Here is a 23,486-nt window from a genome sequence, read left to right as displayed (position 1 = left end):
AGATATAAAATCACATTTTTAATATTCAGTATAAATTATTTAATTAATTAAGCTATTTTATAATCAAATTAGTGTTCTTACTATTTACAATACAAAGAGAAACGAACCGGAAGGTGAAAAATAAATAAGATAAGATAAAAGAGATAAAATGATCCTTAATAGAAATTAAACGAAAAAAAAATAGTTGACAATCCGCCAGTCTGGAGGCACGCCAGTCGCACCGTGTTGCGGCTTCTCATAAAGGCAGCAAATTCAATGTCCACAATGAATTCAGTTTTAAATTAGCCATCTTGGCACGTCCCGAGGGAAGTGCGGGTCATTTGTATCAGATATACAAATAATATGATCCAAGGCGACGACCATATATATTACTCGTAATTTCATAAATAGTATAGTTTTACATTTTTACCTTTTCTTAACTTTAAAGCACTCAGGCATGAAATTATCAACACGTAAACCACATAATATATTTTAATTAAGAATGTAATCTAAGTTTAATCTGCCATTTTACTTGCCTCGAGGGGAAACCTCGCAGCAATCTATTACCGAACGTCACCGAAGCCGACAGAGCCCGCCTGAATATGTATATAGTATAGGCGATGAATGAAAAATCGATGTCTACAGATTATTCAACAGGGAGACTCATTACACTATAGACTATACCTAATGTATATACATAACGCCTGTATTAACTTACCTTGCAGTCACATTTAGATAGTTTCCTTGAGCAAGTAGTCTAATATAACACTAAATAAAAGCAACAATTTCAATGGACCACAACACTTTCAACCTTCAATCTAAAGATTTACGTATACCTACTCTGAATCAGGCCTGTCCTGATTTTATCCTCTCAACGTGAGTCGAGTTAATCTGTATAACGAGGTCATCGTGGCTCTTTGAAAATTTGTTAAATATTTACATTTTATTATTTTACACAAATTATTACGTGATTTTAAATATTTTGCAGCTTTTTTAATATTAATCTGTAATATAAATATTTTAGTTTGATATTAAGTAGTTACTACTTATTTAATGTGAGGTATAAAGGCTTTAAATAAATACAACACGTTCATATCATAATTTATTTACGCATCACATTTAATTTAGTGAATGAAATAAAAAAAAAGTCGATTTACTTTACGTCAAAGATAAAACGATTATTTTGTGCAAAAAATTGACATTATTTTAAGTGAAACACAGCCAGAGATATTTAGCCTATATTTATACACATGTTAAAGTAACTATTAAATTACAACATTTTTAAAGATTAGGCTCAAATGAACTTTTACTTAATATAATGCATAATCCTATACAAGCCTACGGCATATCTGTATGTTTCATTACTAGTCATGGTAAGTATTAAACAATGTTTAAAAATAAATGCTATACAAAACTCTCCTAAAAACTGCAATTCTAAAATGATTGCTCACTATGCACACCTGTTTACATTTAGCATTAAAGAAATATGAATTCAATTAAAAAAGTTTAATAAATTCAATTGTGATTTTGGCACTTTTTAGTAAATCTAGTAATTTTTAAATATTCGTGTGCTTTTATATAAATATGACCTATTTTCTGTGACCTGTGCCATATCGTATGATAGACTGTTATGGCGGCAGCTGGCGACAGATTTGAACAAAGAAATATATGAAGTAGTGCACGTATTTTAGTAATTTTTTTGATTGTATCTCCGATAGTGTGTTTCTTTTAGTTAGAAGCCACTGATCACCTTTTTAAGTCCTTTGTGACTATATGAATTTTTGTTTAATTTAAAGACATTGAAAAAAATACAGCGTCATTTTACGAACTTTTAAACATAAATATTCATGTTGTGTGAAATTATCAAAGAATAAAGAAAAATAATTGAATTTTATGAATTAAAAAAAAATAAAATTTAACTAGTTGTTAAAACTTAAGAGGTTAAAGTTCTTTCAGTTATACCTACGCACGTCAGTACGTATACATTCTTTGAATACTTTGCTCAGTGAAATTTTTAGTTAATTAAAATGCAGGACAAATCTTAGAATTTGAGAGTAAGTTTAATTGTATTATGTTAAATTGCATTATTATATAATATATATAATAAATATATTTTAATAAACTACGTTTTGAAACGTACCAAAAATAATAACTTTATACAATATTTTTAATCTATTCATGTATCTATATTGAATGAAATTCACTTTGATTGTAAGTTTCATAGTAACGATTTCTAATCGTATGTCTTCCACTAAGGTGTTTTATGCTTCGACTTAAATATCGATTATTTTTATGGCTCTTAACTATTTAAAATAATTGAACGACCTCATCGTTCAATTATCTACACTTATTCTAATATCACTTGAAATATATTTAACCAAGCCTCATAAGCTCACTAACTTTAATATTTCCTTAAAAGTCCAAATCAAAACGACGATAAAGCCTTTGCTCCCAACGAATGTACCTGCAACAATATAATAATAAATATTAAGTTATTCATGAGAACAGTCTTGTCGCAGAGGAACACCGTCAGGCTGTAAATTTCACGCTAATAGGTTCAACACCTACTTGGGGGAATTATTTTCATTTTCTTGTATTTTCTTGTTCTGCACTCACCACAGTACGTTTCAAAAATTGGAAAGTAGAAGTGGAAGAGAATGATGTGGGAGAAATTTAAAATTTTAAATGTAGATAAGAAGCAATAAACTGTGTAAACTTTATAAAATACATAAGCTGATTTCTTATTTTTAGAATCGGCCCCTGAGCGATTACCTTTCTATCAAACAAATTTAACTCAATAAAATATTAATCAAGTTTCAAATTTAGTTTGGAAGCTTAAAGCAACATTCTATTTTATTAAAATGTAAGAAGAATTTAATATAACGTAATATAATATTTGGCGTTACAAATAGATAAAAAAATAAATAGTTTTTGTTAAAAAAATATAATTATTATATACCTAATACATTATGTATCACAATACGAATATATCTGCTTAAGCGCCATGGCGGTACATTTAAATCGCAACCACTGGGTTTTTATGTCTTAAATATACATATTTTTGATTTTCCCCGTTTGGCTGGAATGTTTCTCATGGTCTTTAAACAATCTATTATAACTAACAATATTCAAACAGCAATACATACCTCCATTAGCCACATACTTCGACAGTTGCGTCCGCGAGTACACCGTGACGGTGGCGGCCGCGTCCCTCACCACGGGCGGCTCCACAGGCAGGGTCGCCTCGCAGCGCACGCGCAGCGCCCCGCTCGCGGCCGCCGGCACTGCCACGCGCAACACGCGCCAGGACGCGCGCAGCCCGCCTGCTTGGGGCGCGCTTAGCTCGAGACGTTGCCAGGGCTCCGTCTGTAAAGTTATATAGTATAAGTACAAAAATATATGAAGGGTGGGTCATTAACCTCTTCTTACATGCTCACCGGGGCACCTTCCTCTAGTATAGTCGATACTGCATTCTCAAAGTTCAATAAAGATCTCCTGTCTTTCTTACCACTTTTATTACACGTTGTATTATATTTATTATAGATCAAAATTTTGACTTTTTTATCTCACTAAAAGTACTTATTACAGGAGCTCCAACTATACGTCGCGTCGTTGTAATGCAAGCTTTTTAATAAACACATAGTCTACGTAGAATTTACGCTCAGTCACGTTCCGTTATGGAATTTAATATGTTGTTTACATTGCTTAATTACAGCGGACGAGACAACTTTGTGTAACGGAAGTACGTTCATAAAGCCTTTTTGCCGCTATTTATATAAAGTGATTTTAAAATTAGTTATATATATACATAATAAATATTCGAGCAAATTGAAGCCTTTCCCTTTTTTGAAGTCGCTTGAAAATGAGAACATCCCCTATCCTATCTATCTATGCTATCATTGACCGTAAATGTCAAACACTATTCCACTCCGCCACTATAACCTCGGCCAAACAAATGATCACAATCAACTGTAACTAAATATAAAATTTAAATACAGCGAAGATCGTTGAATGTGCAATTGTTTAATTTGTGGATTCAATCGCCGACTAAGTTCAATTACAATAATTGATAGTACCTGTTCAAATCGGATTGGATTTGTGTCTCCATTAGGAGAACGAGAGGACAAACAGCTAAATCGATTTGGCCTACCTCTTGAGCCGCTTCACCGCCTATCTTATGGCTTAGCTTCTACTTTAAAGTTTTATCGCAGAAAGCCCAATAGCGTGACCTACTTATCCTATTTGCCTACTGTAAGCTTACAAATCAAGTCGTTTAACTGGAAAAATTAAAATAGAAAACTTATAAATATTACTACATAAATATAACGAGTTCAAATTTTCATTTCGTAATTTAAGTAATAATATCATTGACATAAAAACTGCTATATTAAATTATGTTTGTTTTCGAAATGATAAATATTTTAAATATTTCTTATAGTTTAAAATTCGTAATGAACACCATTCGAAAGTATATTTAATTACAGTTACTCCAAAATACGAATAATTTGTACCTATTTAAAACAAAACAATTAAAAAATAAAATAAGAAACAGTTATTATATTAATTATTTATTAAATTAATAAATGTTATGGATAATATTTATCATATATATTTTAATTTTAGATTTAAAATGTACGTCAATATGCACACTTTCCCATTTCACCGTTTCCTAACGAGAAGGCAAAAAAAAGGTCACATACAAGTTCGCCTCTCATATAAAAATGAAATACCCACCTCCGTATATTCTAATGAGCACATTTTGTTATTAGCTCGTTTCCAGGTAGCTACAAAGTGAAACCACGTACATACGTATGTACTGGTAACATTTTTTCTATTCTTTGGTTTTATTTTATAGTGAATGTTAGTTTTTGTAGCGAATAAAAGTATTATAGTTCTTTCTCATTTATTATTTTAAAGGTGTCGTTAATTAACCACCGGATTATTATATAGTGCATACGAAATTTGGTCGACGGTAGACTTATGTTTTAGATTTTACGGATTTGGGAATGTAGCTTGTGTATAAGCTACCTACTACTGCTACTACCGAGCAGTAGTAGGTAGCTTATTATTAAAAAGTGATCACTTAATTTATAGATATTTGGTAATATCGACGAATTGGGTACATATTATTGAAAAATAATATAAATATTTTTATATCTATTTTACTAATCTGGAAGTGGTAAGTCTATGGAGTCGAATTTAGTGCACGATAGTGAATGTTTCAATATTTTTTGTCAATTTCATATTGTATTCCGCTTGTAGCTGAGGGCGAATACCCTAGGGAACCTAATGTTAGAATATTTTTTTCCATTTTTCGAGCACGCCAAGGTATGTACTGTCACTAAAGCGAGAAAATGAAAATTATTCAAATAAGCTTGTATATTTATAATTAAGTTTAATCCCACTGGAACATTTGTAACAAAATATCAATTTTTAAGGCATAAAATTTCTGAATTCTTTGAGTTGTATTAAGAAAATTCTTGTGGAAAATTCTTAAAAAGAGGCTAAGATTTTGTTCAACGATAAGGCAAGAAATATATTATCACAATAGGGCGATGAGAATATTTAAATTAGCTATAATCATTTACCCGAACGAGGATCGAATCCACTACCATCGTGTTTTCAGCCAGAGTCAGATAACTAAAGCAAGTGTTACTGCTTCACAGTATAACTTAAGTACTATAAATATAACGACACACATACCTTTACAATCTCATCGTCTATGTACCAATTAATATCAGAGGGCGGCAGGGAGTAGTCAGAGGAGCAGTTGAGCAGTACCTGCTCGCCGGGCCTCACTAGTTTAGGAGCGCCAAGTATTGTAGGGTCCTTGTCCGGCATAGCTGCGAGGGAAATGGACTTTAGTACGAAGATTAATACAAATGTAATTTTGAATTCTGTAACGAGTTAGATTGCCTTTTCCGTACACCAAGTCTATAAAAATCCTTGTCAATTGTCCTTTCAAGCCAAATTAATTAGAATAGTAACAAGGAATCAACTAATATAATGTACAGACTTTATTGCGCACTTGGAAATATTCATTACATTTCGATTTTAGAACATAAAATGCACAAAGGCGGAAAAAAATGATCTCTTGCAGGTAACCAAATTCCGATTGTTAAAAGTAAAAGTGTGCATCTATTATTCAGAAATATTCCATTCAAAAAAACTTTTCCTTTGTCGACGTGCTCCAACCTCAGCTCGTGACGACGCTGTTATGAACATAGTATATGAGTATGCAAGAAAAAAGTAAGGAACAAACTGTTATAGAGTTCATTACGTCAAACCGTAGAAAGCGCTGCTATTTTATAATATTTGTATATGACGGCACGCTGCTATGTATTAGTTTTAATTATAATTTCGCAATTATTACGTTTAGATTTTAATTGATTTATATAATGGATTATATTAGAAGAATATTTAATATGGAGCGGGTAACCCCGAATAGGGTAGTAGGTGTAGCCACAAATAATAGCGGATGTCATTGGTTGACAGCTATGGCGTGAGATGTTCACCAACTAACCTATTGGCTCCTAATCTATTGTAATTTTGTTAATCTTGTGAGATTTATTGTAAAACTGTTATGTAAACGAGTAATAAGACATTGTAGAATATAAGTGTGACTTTTATTTAAACATCTCTGTTGCTACAACACCCACAAATGAATAGTAACAGCCAAGACCGCTTTGAGGCCCCTTCTGATGCTTCTACATATATTTAAAAGATTTAACCAAATAAATTATTAAAAAAAAATCTACATTACCCTTTTCAAGGTTATTTAGTTTAAATGCTAAGTGGTAATACTAATAAAACTTCATTATATCCATGCAACTAATAAAGAGAATTTTATATTAATTTTACACGTTTACCAAAAAAGAACGAAAATTATATTGTATTATATTTTCTCTCGCTACCTCTTATTCACAAATAATCTTAAGAAAAACAAAACATCCTAAAGCTCCAATAAAGTTGTACAAATTAGCTGAAGTACGGGACGCTAACTAAACTGTTATGGTAATCTTGTAAAGGAACTCCAGTTACATACACTACTTTATAGCATAGTTCTTAATAGTGGGAATGTAAACGTAATTAAAGTGTTAGGTAGGTACGAGCCGTTCTAGTTGGAGTCAAAAGCTTCACATAACTAATTTACGTTAAAATACAAGGATTAAGTAAAGCTAAATAAAGTTGTAGTTGTTCTGTGTAAGTGATTTTCGCTGAACTAGTTTGCAGTTAAATATTGATTTCTCGAACACACCCGATTTTTCAATAAAGTTATATAAGTGCTTGTGCTCGATTGATGGTTCATAAATAAATGCTGAAATGAGATAGATTTAGCAATCATTACCTCCAAAACTTATAAATTTAGATAAAATAATGGCAAATAGGCTTTAAAAAGTTTAAAAGACAAATGTTCTCTTTTATACGATGTTAAAAAATTGGACTTAAAAGTTTAGTATATGTAAACATTTTCAGGTAACCTGTAACCCGTATTGCTATATGTGACCTTCAATTGTTTAGAGAGTAGAGTTACATTTATGTATGAAAGTCGCGAATAACAATTGTAAGTAAGAATGTTATACAGATCATAATTAAATTAATACAAAATAATCAAGATAATTATGTTTTTCTAAAAAAAATGTGGAGATTTTTTTTTAATTTTTAATTCATAGTTATTCGCTCTTTCTTCAGCATTGACTGTTAATATTATTATTTTTATATTCAAAAATGATCTTCTCTATCTAGATATTCTTCATTCTTAATGAACGTTAATAAATGAATCTATTTAAAAAATAAATAAATGAAAATTAAACAAAATATTGAAAGTTATTTATTCTGTTCGATATCAGGCTTGTACTAAGAACAACAAACTGTTCCAAATCCAGAGCGTACTCATTCAATATTCGCCTAAATTCTAGTTTCTATTTGAGCTTCTCTAAAATCCGCAATATTAATAATTTAAACATTTACATATTCATGAAGCGAAATCTAACATTCTACTATTAGAGATTTAACGTTCGCTACCGCATATGTAGGAATGTACGGTGTGAATGTTGCAATACCAATATTCGACACATGACTTGTAATAACATAAATAAACAATACACAAATACGAAACTATAATAAACTTAGAAAATTGATATTTGGTAGGTATGGAGTAAAAGCACTAAGAAGAGATTTCTAAAAATTCCTACGACAACGGAAAATAATACTTTTTTTTTTTTTATAGTTTACGCAAAAATTTTACGGGCGCCAATTTACACAGTTATAATCTCTTAGTAAAATCATGTAAAGTCGTCTCACCAACTACAGTCATATGTTTCGTCTGCCTCGCTATCTGGAACTTGGGCCCCTCTGTGGACACCTCGCACGTGTAGGCAGCTCTCGCGGCGACGGGCGGCGGCATGACGCGCACCGTACACGAGTCCTCTTGGCACTCGCCGCCTTGCACCATTATGCCGGTTACGTTGAACAGCCGGATTGGGACCTGCGGAGATATTCGCTGTTTAGTTCAACATCTCCTATGCATATAATAATATTGTATCACAATTAACAACAACATTGACGGTTGTTATTAACATGGCAGAATAAATTGCATGTCAAATTAGAAAGTATTTTAATTTATTAGTATATATGTGTAATGTAATGTTATATAGCCTATAGCACTTCTGAAGAATGCAGGTTTCATACAAAACAAAAACATAGTAAATCGGACCAGTAGATCCAGAGATCTGAGCGTTCAAACAAACAAACAAACAAACTCTTCCGCTTTATTATATTAGTATAGATAGTCACTTTTAGCATTTCATCTAGATTGAAATTATATTTCTATAGAAATTATATTCTTATATTTCAAGCAGGCGTAGCCGCGTCCGGGTCCGCTAGTTTGTTATAAATCCTATATAATAATCGCCTCAGAAGTTCCAAAACATATTTTATTCACTTTTTATGACGCACTAATTGTACGGAATCATCAGTGGGCGAGGCTGACTCGCGCTTGTCCATTTTTTTTATATCGTGTAAATGACTATAAAATTTGAATAAACACAGTTACGTTGAAATCCTAAATAAGCACTTTATATTTATATGTTTATTTGCATGCGATGAAAAGAACGTTGGTGTTTTTCAAAGAAACCTTTTCATTATATAAACTATCTTCCTATATATATAAATATAGATCAAGTGCTTCTAACGGGACTTACTAGTACGTAAAAGTTACAAGCATAATAATACTTTTGAAGTGGTTTTGTTTTTATATTTATACTCCGTAGGTGTATACTCGTGTAACAGCTTTAAGCTATTAAATAAATAATTCTGGTAATTTATAAAAACTATATAAAGTAATTACTTAATTTATTAATTACTCAAAATACAAAAACAATAAGTCAAAAAGCGAAAATAAGTTCCGTCAAATACAACGTATTTTATATAGCTACAAATTATCTGATAAAATGTTTTTAGCTTACATATATGAGAACATTTATTAATATATGTTAATAGATATATCAACATTAATGTTGCTTTTAAACATAAATGTCTATCAACGTCTTCAGTCTCATCATATCAAAAGTCGGATTAATTTAATATTACAGGGTTTCCCTGTAAGCAAGCCATTAAATAGAGATCGAAGCTACCTTCTGTGAGGGTCTGTATCTGAATATCTCGTGCATGTCTCTGTACCACTTGACGGAGTGTAGTCTCTGGTCATCCATCTGGAAGTGACAGCTGAGCTCAGCCGCGCGCCGAGGGTCCGCGTACAGTGGGACCTTCAGCTGAGTTATTTCATGAGCTGATGTTAATGCTGGAATAAATTATATTAGATATTTTATTTAAATAATGGTTGTGTATTCGAATTCAGCACAAAATTTATTTATATGAAAAATACAGTTTTTATGGATATAAATTAAAAAAATAAAATAAACAACACTATTTGTGTTATTAAATAATGCTTATCATGGGATATTAAACACAAACTAAATTATAAATACTCTGCCAAAAAAACTAGAGAGTAAATTGGTTATTTTATCAGGATCCGTTCAAAGACAAAATATATTATAAAATAAATCATCAGCTTGGAACACTGTTTTTATGATTCGCAATTTTATTAAGACCGTTTTTAATTAAAACGTAAAAATTACTTATTTCGTGTTGTCGTTTAATATTGTAAGACGCAAAATTATATTTATTCTACGGCTCTCGTTTCGGTAGATCCAATGTAGAATTATTATATGATGTCTCTTTGTTCTCCCGAGATATTAAAGAAATGTTAATTCAATTATTTTTGGTAGCTTAATATGTTTTATAGAACTTACTTACTTTTACTAACTTAAATTTTGTTTATGAAAATATATTTTTTTTCATTCAACATAATATAATGTTGAATAATATAACTTAATTCAATATAGTTATAGTAAATGTGTTATGAAGTAAATGTTTACTTTATCAGAAGAGACATCTTCACGCATTTCCAGCGCACATGCAAAGAGCTTCAGATATTAAACAACATAAAACAGAAAAATAATAAGACACGCTACACTGCTAGCAAAACATTATTATTTTAGGAAAGCTAACATTAGCAAGCGAAACGGTAAATACTTAAAATAGTATAGCAATGCGACGTACTACGTTGTTCTCAGAGGAGCATCCCGCGTGGGAAGTGCCTCCAACATGGCGTGAGCGTATTTTAGAAACTGTAGCTTAAAGGTGTTCTCATATAGAAACGTTGACTTTTAATTACGGTTTGAGTTAATAATATCTTTGTATATTTATCAATGGGTTCCAGAGACTTACTTTATAAAATTAAAATAAGTTGATATGATATGGTTGGTAGAATTCTGAGTATAATATATCATAATATAAAGTCATAAATTGATATCTCACTCAGGATAACATATGATTAGTTAATTAAGAAGCTTATTATATATATGTGAATTAAATTCCCCTGAAGATTGTCCAATAATATTATGCTAACAATAATAAAAAAATATATTTATATTTTTGTTTTAAACATAATCTATTGTTTCAAAAATAAAGTAAACGTCAAATACGGTAATACTACACACAAATATGTACCTAGCATACACAATAAGCAAGTAAAACCAATGTTTGTAAAGGTCAGTCGGGGTCGGACTCGGTAAATATACAGTTAATTTGGTAAGCTTAGTTCTTCATTAAAAAATATATTTTTTTTATATGATAAAAACAAAATTATGGCATTATCTTAATTACGAGATTATTTAGCTATACTATTAATTGTCGGTTTCTTTAATTAACTTATAATAGTAAAAATGATATCAGAAAGAAAAAAAAAATATAGATTTTTATATAAGAATGTAATGAATTCCATCGTTCAATTTCCTTTCCGAGAATACGATCTCCAACCACAAAATGTCATTATGATAACGAAAGAATCTGTCAAATGTCCTAAGATTAGCCGACTGATATAAATCAATCCACTGAAGATATTGACGGGAAATGGACTTTCCGCTCTATTGGGGACTTTTGATGGGCGATTAATGAAATCTATTTATTTCTATTTTACGGTAAGAAATGGTTTGTACAGGATTTAAATCTGTTTACATAAAAAAAACAATAATTCTTAGTCATGTAACAATGTTTTATCTAAATGTATCTGTGGCTACTTTGTTTTGAACAAAGATATACAATATATCTCGCAAGCTTAAATTATAGATAGATAGATAGAAAAACTTTATTGCTCACAAAGCTTTACAGAGGAATATAAAGGACAGTCTTAAAATAAATCCAGAGCGTGCAAAGGCGGTCTTATGGCTGATAGCAATCTCTTACAGACAACCTTTGAAGAGAGTAATTTAGTCTTAAGAGATACGGGCTAGCGCAAATTTAAAATGTTTGAAAAAAATATATAAAAATCAAATAATTCCTTATAAATAATATAAATGTACAAAATGTGTATAATATAGTTCCATGTAGGTACATATATTAGCAATGAAGATATAGTCAATGTAATGTTTGTTGAACTAACTGTCTCGACTACAGAACGCGGCACTTAGTCTTGAAAGAAGTAGTCCCAGTCTTTATATAGGTCATCATATATATATATATATTTATTAGTTATTTCATAGCCACTAAAAGGAGCTTCGATTTATGGTTAGCTTCTATGAATAATAAAATATAGCTCAAATAGGAAGATGAATTGTGTACTCGTATATAGGTTACGACGGCGAGGATTTATAGTAGTTATATCCCTTATCAAGTATGAAAATAATTTCACAATTCACTGTACAGTGCGTAGTAAATTAATTTTATTTGTTTTGACTATACGTAAAGTAAACAGCTCATTTTGATAATAACATATCGATCGACATATATAGGCAACTGAGGTTTTAACTATACTGTATATGTATATAACTCTGCAATCTTCAATGGGTGTAAAATTTATAATTGAAACGTCAAAATTTACCACTTTTTGATTAGATCTGACTTTTTGTTTTAGGCTGCCCCTCTCTATAGGTTGATACAATGAGTATATAAGAAACGACAAGATAATCGTTATCAACCAACAATGTTATCAACCTCAACCAACGTTATCTGTCTCATTTCGTTCTGAGCGAAAGAGCAAGACAAAAAATAGTTATATAATAAATTTGACAATGACAATAATATTATTTGCATATAGTTTTCTTTTTTATGGAGGTATTTACAATAATACTGCTTTATAATAATATATTCCTCAAATGGAAATTCCAGTCCATTTACTCTACTTTAGCACTTTTGTTCTACGGATGGAAAGAAATGCTTATAATAAAAGTAATTTCGGAACAAATTTACTCGATTTACCCATAATAAAGGTTGAATAATAATTACGGAGGGTTGCCAGTGTAATTTGTTTAAGTTCCTTTCTGAGGATAAACGGCGCGCGGAACAGTTATTGTTCAAAATATCGATAGTTTATTTTGTTGCTTTGAGTATGTATTTTTAGTTCATAATTATTTATTATCTTTTGCGTATAAATTACAATTAGTTAAAATAGGCTATAGATATGAATTAAAGATCGTGAATAGGCTAACTCGTAGTTAGCCTACATTTTCTATGAATTAATAGAAAATTAATTGGTATTATTAGGTAGGTACATATCGATAAAAGCATTGTCCTAAACATCATTACAAATTATGAAAATTACATTATAAATTAATGAAGTTATATTTTAAAATACGGTACTACCTCATCATTATTATGCAAGAGGCTACCTGAAACGTTAATTATATTTCAAGTTCATTACTGACGATTGAGAGAAAAAAAGGAAATAAAAAACAGAGTAATTTTATCTATATAAAGAATGAAATTTTATGCTGATTACAAATTAGGGGATAGGAATACGTTATAAAAATGGTTTCTAAAATTTAATAAATATATTTTATTAATCACAGTAACATATAGTAATAGTGATATTACTTCTTTAAACTAAACTAAACTTACGTAATTACTACAAACTTAAAGCAATTAGGGTCAGAACTAGCACGTTAGCTAGTACAATAAATAAAATCGACCCTACAGTGACGCACGGTATGTAAAAGGGTGTGTGAGCTCCCTAAAGACTGAGCCTTCTTATTGATTACTACTTAAGTGAAATTATACTTGTACAAGCTTTACCGTGCCTTTTCCTGGTAAAGAGTACTATTTTCTATACACTATATACTTTTTAGGGTTCCGTACTTTTTTAGGAAAAAGGAACCCTTATAAGATCACTCTGTTGTCCGTCCGTCTATCTGTTTGTCTGTGAAGGCCCTTTATCTCAGGAACGCTTGGAGATATCCAGTTGAAATTCAAACTATATACTCAAATCTACGGCGCTATAATTTCCTGATAAAAAATATTTCTATATTTTAGTAGAATAGAGCGGGTATGTTTTTTTGATTTTAACATCTAATGCAATATACATGGTTTCCCTGATGCCATAGATACTTAAAAGTAAAAAAAAAAACAGTAAAATGTTACAAAAATTGTTTATTTTTCCATGAATTTTTCCATAATGCTCTTAACCTAATTGTATACATTAAGTTGTTAAATGAAGACTTGCTTGTTGTAATATAAAATATTTTTCTTTGAGAAATGTTGTCAACAGCAAAAAGGTGGAATTGTCACCAATTCTGGCTACACGCCAACGTTTCTTACTATCGTTAGCTTTCCGAGACTTTTTCACTTTCCATTCTTTAAGCCAGTCTTAAATGTAAGATGAATTACTTTCTGTAAGTAATTATAATTTCTTTCATGAATTATTTAGTAAAATATATTTAGCAAAAATTAATTTTAAATAAATAATTTTGTAAAATTTAATAAATATTTACAATAATTTAGTATTTGTTATCGCTTGGTTGTCTAAGCGTACCTCGCCTGATGTATGGTTGTAAAATCAAATAAATAGAATTAAGATTCCGTTTCGTATACTAACGCATATAAAATCAGTACAAGTTATAGTAGTAAAAGACAGTGGTTTCTCTCTTTTTAGCACAGGCTTGACATAGCTAACAACTACACACTAGAGTAAGTCACATACAAACACATATGAACAATGTACACTCATCCATCGGTCTAGTTTCTGTGAAACTGAAATGACAGTTGCCCCATATAGTTGAAGCTACCCTCTGTGATGAAACCGAAGAGATTTTTCTTTAGCTACTATAATACTACGGTTTCTTAGTCTTCATAATTTAATAACGACCAGTTACCAGACCAGACTTATCATGAACGTGCACGAACGAGCCACAAATCTTGGAATACGTATTAATTAATTAAAGTCTCATTATTGCACTGTCTATAAAAAAATGATAAAAATGATAAATATAAAATACCATACAAACATAATGAAAACCGGCAACTGTTCCATTCATTCGCAATAACTAAACTTTTAACTATAATAGTTATCTCTGCCATTCATATATAAAAACACTAGTGGACCCGGACGCGGCTACGCCTGCTTGAACTATAAGAATATTTTCGCGTCGGACATACTGATATTATGCCGCCCGAAGGCTAGGTCATTTCGAATCAGTGACATCTCCTTAATTATTTATCAAACTTCATAAGGATGAATATCAAAATGTCGCGGTAATGGTTGCGTAGCGACGCGACGGTTGTTATTAACATGGCAGAATAAATTGCATGTCAAATTAGAAAGTACTTTAAAATATATTAGTATATATGAGTAATGTAATGTTATATAGCCTATAGCACTTCTGAAGAATGCAGCTTTCATACAAAACAAAAACAATGTAAATCGGACCAGTAGATCCAGAGATCTTAGCGTTCAAACAAACAAACAAACAAACTCTTCCGCTTTATTATATTAGTATAGATATGTACATACATATACTTTATCCATATAATATACCGAGAAATAATACTAACAGACAAAAACAACATATAAGTAAAGCACACGTCCACGCAGCAGCATGCAGTTAATTACAACAGCGTGTAGTCTAACGGAACACTATATAATTGGGTGCAGTTAAATTACTTGAGCATTTATAATCAACAGTAGTTCCTAAGCAAATAAAATTTATTAAAATATGCAAAGTATTTCGATTTTCATACTCAAAATTGTCTGCTTTGTTGATTTCAAAATACATTCATAGAGCAGAGGGTCTGTCAGTAAATGCAATGATTTGAGTTCGATTCTCCGCTCGGGGGAACAATTCAGCCGAAAAGGAGAGAATGGAGTATAATTGATATGAAGGTCTGAAGAAAAAGAGTGAAGCTGAAAGAAATAATTACTATTTATAGAGATGTAGCGTCTAAATAATATATTTTTACAAATAATATTTATGCGAATTCAAATTAAAAATATTAATGTACTAGTTAGATTTTTTCTTTTCATTACTTTAGAAGAAATAGCTACCATATAAGAGCATTTATCGTGCCATTACGAGAAATAGTCAATTCCTATGCGACTTGGTGACCTCGATAGACGTTACATATGTTCAAGCACGCTCACTGGAAAGCGACCGAAAGCGTGAAATACGCATTTACAATTTGTGAACATTGCTATTTTAACCTGATAATGCTTGTTATTATGGTATATTTTAACTTTTAACATTTTAACTAAACATGCAATGCCTCCAGAATTCGGTGGCAAAAGTGGAGTGTCTGTGAGATACGGCGTGCGTGCGGGATGAACCTAGAAAAAGTTATAGAAAGATAAATATCTCAATAAATAAACAAAATTGTGAAGCATCGCTGTGCAGTGGTACAACGCCGCCGGAGATCCAAGTGTCCTGACACTGTTCTCTCTATCCACCTCTGCCCTGTTATGAGGAAAACAATGAATCTATTTATAAAAAAATACTCTCATCTCCCTAGTACTTAATATTACCACCACTGTCATACGTGTGCTAGTAACACTGTAGTGATGGTCGCACAGGGCCTTGTCGTTCGTACCAGCGTATTCCCTAGATAAGTAACCCAATTTGAAAAAGATCATTTATAATAGGAAATTCGCTGCTTAGACACTTGTGTATATTCATACACTCAACCATTATTATAATTTAGTAAGCACGGAATTAATTGAATTAATAAAGACTATAAAGTTTTACCATATCTAATATACACTCCGGTTAATACAGTCACTAAATTTAATATTTTCTAAGCGATACACACAAGTAATTATTTTACAAATTAAAAGGTTAACTTTCTAAAGAGAAATTTTTATTTTTACAAAACAATATTTTATTTTTACAAAACATTTAGTTAATTGAATTATATTTTACTGGATTATACCTAAATTTTAAATGTAAATGGATATTACAAACAAGTATAATTTCATGATACACATGTTATTATTTACTTTCCTGAATAATAGAATAAATAGAAAAAAGTTTATAAAAGATAATAGAAACTAATAAAGGTTTCTGGGGCTTTTATGAATAGTGTGAGGTGAGCAGGTTGAGTGTATGAGTATGTATAAATATTTATTCAACAATAATAATCATCACGGTAAGCAGCTTTTAGTGTATATACATGTTAGTGAAGAGATTAATTACCTTCATTTTCATTATCATAATGGATGTAACAGCTGGACTTCTCGATATTAAAGCACTGTATGTACATATCATATTATTAGAGATATTTAAAATAAATTCAAAGATAACGGTGGCAGAAACTTAATATGTTAAAAATGTTAAAATAATAACAGAATAGTCCATTCAATAATATTTTTTTGAGGTTTTTTTAAGCCAGCTTTCAAATTAGTATTTAGATATTTAGTGATAAATTTATTAAAATCTGTTTTACTATTTATAATTGTTTATACTTAATTTTAAAATTATAATCTAGGATCTATATATCTTTTAACTTATAGTGGCACATGAAAGAAAATATCTTAAAAAGCTTGAATATCTCACGAGAAAGCTCGCGGGTTGTTCAAGTCGAAGACGTAAGCTTAATTATTGACGAATATTTGTCTAGTTGTACTAGACGTAGCAATACCTTACGAACACAGCGCGGTTATTACGTCCTATTACGACGCAGAGAGGGTTAATTGTGAGTATGAAACTGTGAAATGAATGTAGGTGTCGTGTGTTGTTGTCAGTTGTGAGCGAGTGTCATTGTAACTTTACAGCTTAGATAACTTAGTTTTGTATTAAAAGCTCCCAAACTCGGGTACAACGGTAATATAATTTGTTTAATAATTGAGTTCACTCGTTATGTTTGAGTTATGAATTAGAGATTTCAATAGTGGCTTTTACTACACCTAGTAAGTTGTGCCTTATTGTAAGATACATAATTTACAACATGTTTTTGATTGCAAATAATTTTGTGTTGTTTAAATTTGTGTCAAATTATTTCTTGTAAAGGAATTAAAGGAAAAAAATGTGCGCTTCGTTCTTTATCAGTTAGGAAGCTAAACTTATGTAACATATAAGGAAATTATATTAAGTCAGTCAACTTTTAAATATAATTAAAAAATGTTGAAGAACAGATCGCTACAAAAAATACTTTACATTAGTATCGTTTAATCCAATCTACATACACTTTTATTTTTTGTAGAGTTCAAACGAAACTATAAACAAATTAGTTACAAATCTTTTCTTTTATATCCACTGGATCATAATAAAAAAAATTCAACAAAATTGAAATTAGTATAGCAAAATAAAAAGTACCAATTATAGCAAAGTCATACTTACTTCAAAAGATTAAATCTAAGTTTTAGCTGTCTGTCTTTATTTTTTTTTGTTTGTAATTTTTATTATTTATTATAGGTTTCTCTACCTCTGTCTACCCTATTATATATGGGATACAGCGTGACGCTAAAAAAAAATATCATAGTTATCATAATTATGCTTTTTAATTGTTCATTAACAGTACAGACACTAGCCACGCAAGCTGGAACACATAACCAAACATTTCTAGCAGTATTTAAACGCATTTTCCTAAAGCCACGTAACCCTATCTTAATTTTCCAAAAAGTAAACGGCCATTACAGTCGCCTTGCATACAAACTCTTTCATCTCTATCTGGACGTTGAGTTCTGGAGCAGTTTGAACTGCGCAGTGAAAATAATCGCAGTAGTAAAGTACAATGGTCGCCTGGCCGAGAGCCAGAGCTCAGACGCGGCGTGGAGGGTTACATCGCGATAGAATTAACAATTTAACCTTTCATCGACAGTTCATATGTCACAGACAAACAAATAGAATACAATCGACAGGTATTGTTTAACTTTAATATTATCTGGCCATACTTTTAATGACACACATGTAACTGGTTAGTTTTCAGGTTATATTTTACAATTGGAATTTTATTTATCCGGTTATTAAGCTTTTTATTACACGAAGTTAATAGTTTTTATTACACGAAGAGTAGATATGCTATATATTTACTGAGAACTACGTTTTGTTTTAAATTATAATTCAAATGTAAGACATTCCATTTTAATATTGACAATAGCATAAAAGTACGTCGAGCTAGTAAAAAGTGAGCAAACACCGACCGCCATCATTGAAAATGGCCTCATTTCCATGATGCACCCCAGTCCCCAACCGCTCTTAAGAGAAATTGCAATTTAGTTTGTTGTTGACAATGTAATATGAAATATGTTGTAGAAATATTACTTAGACTAAGAAAATAGCTTTTTAGATTTGACAACGACGTTGCTATCATGTAACGGTAAATATTGAAATACATTATTAAGATAACTTAACTGTTTTATTAGTACAATAGAATATATAGAATATTATTTACTTATTTTATTTAATAAACTTTAATATATTTCAATAAAAACATAAACGATTAAGAGGTAATCTAAATGTGTGTTCAATGTAATAAACAAGAGTATTGATTAAATTATAAGTAATTTTGTTAAACACATAGATACTGATTAATAGACACGGACATAAGCTAAATATGCTATGTATATAATAATTATATTAACAAATATAATAACCGCTCAAATGAATGGACGGACCATGAATTTTGAGACAATCAAGAAAAATGATCATTTTTGTTCCTTTGCCTCACTTCGTTAAATAGTAAATTGCTATGAAAAAAACATAAACGCAATCACATCTGGCGTTCTGCCATCCACAGGAAAGACAGACATTATTCAATTTCACCAATCAAAAAATTTTCGTAAAAAAATATATTCAAATTAATTTCAAGATGATAACGAACTTCGTGGAAATAGACCGCCTTTATAATCACATTTACAGTAATCCTCTTACATAAATATTGAATGCTTGCCTTACAAGTTGAAAGTGAATTTTAAATGTAGTACTCTGTAAATGATTTATACTCTAGATTGTAAGTTCAAAGATGAAGTAGGTATTAGATATTACATTGTATCAGAGCTTGAAACCTTTGGACGTCGTAATTTTTTGCGAAATAACACGTTAAGTTGTATTTCTTTATTTATATCGCTTAGCTTTCGTAGTTCGCAGTTTGTTTTTGTAGTTTGTAGCTTTTACTTAAAATAGTAAGCCAATTTTTTGAAAATTCTAACATATATATTAATATATATTCTTGGCTTGTGTTTAGGGTTAAGGGTACCTTTTAAGGGAACAAGCAACCCTTATAAGATCACTCTGTTGTCTGTTCGTATGTCTGTCTATCTGTCTGTCACTTATCACATGAAGACTGAGTTGAAATTCAAACCGCTAACTCAGCTCTACGGCCACATGATTTCCTTATTTTTTTTTTCTACTTTTACTTTAAAAAAAAGATAACACCGTTTATATCGCAAAGAACACGTATTTTGACTCGAGACCGACAATTTTTGTACGGAACATCGGTCCGAGCCCGAGTCTCACTTGTCCGTTTTTAATATACAAACAAAAAAAAATATATAATAGAACGTGTGTTTCTTAATTTTAAAAAATACTACACTAAAATACTACTATTAAACAAGTACATTGCTTACGAGATAAAACTAAACTAAAAGTTATCATTAGCATCATAGTAAGGTAAATATAATATATAGTTATTAATATTAACTCCTCGTGTTACGTGTATATTTCCATAACCTAAGTGCGCTTGCTATCCATAGCCCATAGATCAGCATGTTAAAACAGAGGATCTATTCGTTAACTATGCATTATGCAACCTAACAATTTTCATGTTTGCTCTGCAACTAAGCCAACTAACGCAAACTTCTTGAATATAGTCACTGAATATTAATATACTACTGGCTCTGGGATTTTGCTTAAATTATTTGAGACTTAGCGCGCTCAATCCAACAAATTTGAATATCTGTTATGTATTACTAGGAGTTGTAGGATAGCTAGTCCACAAGGACAGTGGTGTTTTGGTAGATTTCCAGAAATCAGCATAATATAATACTTTATTTTTATACAATATTTGTACTTATTTCTAGTTTTAACCTATTTTATAAGGTTAAATTATATTAGTTATATACAAGGACTCAATAATGATGCTAATTTTTTGCGTTGATTTTCAGAAATAATATTATTTCATAAATTATTTCATAGTATTTTTAAATGTAAATTTCAAACTTAACATAACTTAATATGGCTAATTATTTGTATTCAAAAGATCACAAAGGAATTTCATTCAAAATGAACAAACCTCACCCTGTACTAACAATGCTGTTTCAAAGTAATTCGTAAGTTAGTTTTCGCCCATCAGTTGTTTTTGATGTCTCTATTTAGTCAACCGAAGTCATATTAAATTTTTACATATTTGAAATGACTAACAATAAAGAAATAATAACATTATACGACGCGACGTATAGTTGTAACTACCGTAGTACAACAATTTAAGAGGTATTTTCTTCTAACTTTTAACTAATGGATTAGCCGCAAACTTATATTTTATAACAACATGACAAGTTTCAAGTTTTAAATGGATGCGGTCTACTTCTTAGAGTTCTGGCACGAGAGTAAAGGGTCTTATTTTATTACGTCTATATTTGACTACATTTGCTCTGTCCTTTGGCTCAAATATAACAAAAGTTGACAAAACTCATAGACAAATATAACATTGTATCGCGACTTCAAGATTTTAATCTTAGAAATGGTTTTTTCTATTTTAAGAACAGGTTAACCTTTAGCTTTAGCTTATATGACATTGTAAATTTACGACATATATAGTTACTTTAAAAATGTATATGAAATAGTATATATTTTTTAATATTAAGTTAATTATTTAAGAATTATTAAGGATTTAATAAAAGTTATAAATATTTATGAAATTATAATTAGGAAAATGAAATAAATGAACTAAAATAAGAAATCTGTTTAAAAAACATAGCTTTAATATAAATAATTGTACGTTATACAATGAGATTTTCATTTAAAAAATTCAATACTATGAAATGAAAAATGTGTCATGAAAATGAAAATTGTGTCATAACCAAAATAATATAGATAAGTTTGTCATTTTGAAGAAATGTAATTTATTATAAAATGGATTATCATTTTCGTAGAAAAACCTTAAATTCTTGCGGTATATATCAGTCGAGTCACGAAAACACGTTTCACAAACATGCGTTAACATTTTCCTCACAAATATTTAAATAAATCAAATAGAGGAAGCGTATCATTGTTTTTTTAGGTATAGCACGTTGTACTTATGATGATTGTAAAAGCTTTAGTATAGTTTAAAGGTATTAGTCAGTTATTAAGTAATATATTATTAAACTTAAATAATAAAAATATATAGTGCTACCATGGTTTATTTATTTCTCTTCTAATTAACAAAAAAATAATTGCTATAATGATAATAATTATGACTTCATTTTGTCATTTGTAATGTAAAAAAGATATATTATATAACATATTATTTCAGACAAGGTCTTATATTATACTTAACGTTAATAGTTACACTTAAACTAAAAGGATATAATTAAAATAGTCTCCTTTTTTTTTTCAAATATAAAAATAATCACTATGAAATATTTTTCAATTTGAACAAATTTCAGTTTTATAACTTTACCTAAAACATCAACATTATTACTGATTCATTTAGTTATAGGTTTCTTTAATAATTAAAAGTAATATTGGAAAATAGTTTTCCGTAAAATGTAGGTGTAATAATGTAATGTTTAAACAAAATATAAAACTTTTTGAACTCTATTATTATAAGTATCTACTACTTACCGCAAAGCGCTGCCAGTGTTAAAACTTTCATTATCACGTTTTGGAGAACTGTTCTCATTATATAATATCTATCGTAGCACCTCACAAGCACATTTGTCAAACTAATGACATATTAACATAAATAAAATAAACACAATAAATAATTTTCTTCTCTTCATTTTAAACAGTACATAAAGTTTAATAAAAAAACTAGGTTCAAAATAAATATTTGTATACAATAAATATATATTGTTGACAATCGCGTTGTTTACGAGTTACCGCACACGTTCGTATTAAATAATAGAACTGCGAGGAGCGAGTCGTGGTCGCCGCTCTGGGCCCGTCTGTCGTGTGTCCTTCGTTTTCCCGCTAGGCGCTAGGGCTACGTCATGCGCGGTGCGATCTCTTCAAAGAATGCTTAACATTTTAAACTTTGTCAATTAATGAAATGGGAACCTTAAGGAGGGAAATATATAAGTGAAAAGTTTTAAATAAAAACATGTTTGTTTGTAGTAAGCTATGTGAACTTTATACAACATAGAATGCTATTACTCTACGAGTATGTCGGTTTATATAGAGAACATTAACTAGTTCGCGGAGTAGCATCTGGTGACTGATAAAGCAACCCAACAAATAGGCATCTCGCAGTGGCGAGGGGGCTGGCAGTGACGCGGTCAGTAACTACATTATAAACTAACGATAAAGTTAAATGGCTGGAAGCTATTTCACGAGCCCTTGCCTCATTGCTCCTACGGTAATAGCTTACGTAATATAACGTAATATTTAATTACGAACATATTGGTCTAAACTTTAAATCGTTTTAACTATTAAATAAATAAGGAAATTACTCAATTTTGTTATGAAATTCTAATTTGGTAGCAAAATTTTATATTATTGATCACGATTTCATACGTACCTGTAAAAATATTTCGAAGAGTTAAT

General features: G+C 30.2%; 1 protein-coding gene across 1 annotated transcript; it reads right to left on the bottom strand.

The window, feature by feature from the left end:
• Nucleotides 1-2,363: 2,363 nt before the first annotated feature.
• On the bottom strand, nt 2,364-22,878 carry LOC146531678 (uncharacterized). Its single transcript, XM_085198584.1, has 6 exons — nt 22,566-22,878; nt 9,615-9,781; nt 8,284-8,467; nt 5,683-5,822; nt 3,126-3,345; nt 2,364-2,443 (listed from the first exon to the last, which is right to left on the bottom strand). The coding sequence occupies exons 1-6, from the start codon at nt 22,621-22,623 to the stop codon at nt 2,364-2,366; spliced, it is 849 nt and encodes a 282-aa protein (XP_085054710.1). The 5' UTR covers nt 22,624-22,878.
• Between the last annotated feature and the right edge of the window lie 608 nt (nt 22,879-23,486).

This window comes from Heliconius melpomene, chromosome 15 (genome assembly GCF_056956725.1).
Source record: "Heliconius melpomene rosina isolate 202511_hmr_F chromosome 15, ASM5695672v1, whole genome shotgun sequence".
Classification (NCBI taxonomy): Eukaryota; Metazoa; Arthropoda; class Insecta; order Lepidoptera; family Nymphalidae; genus Heliconius; species Heliconius melpomene.
Note: the sequence above shows the minus strand (reverse complement) of the source record. Positions and strands in the feature narration are given on the sequence as shown.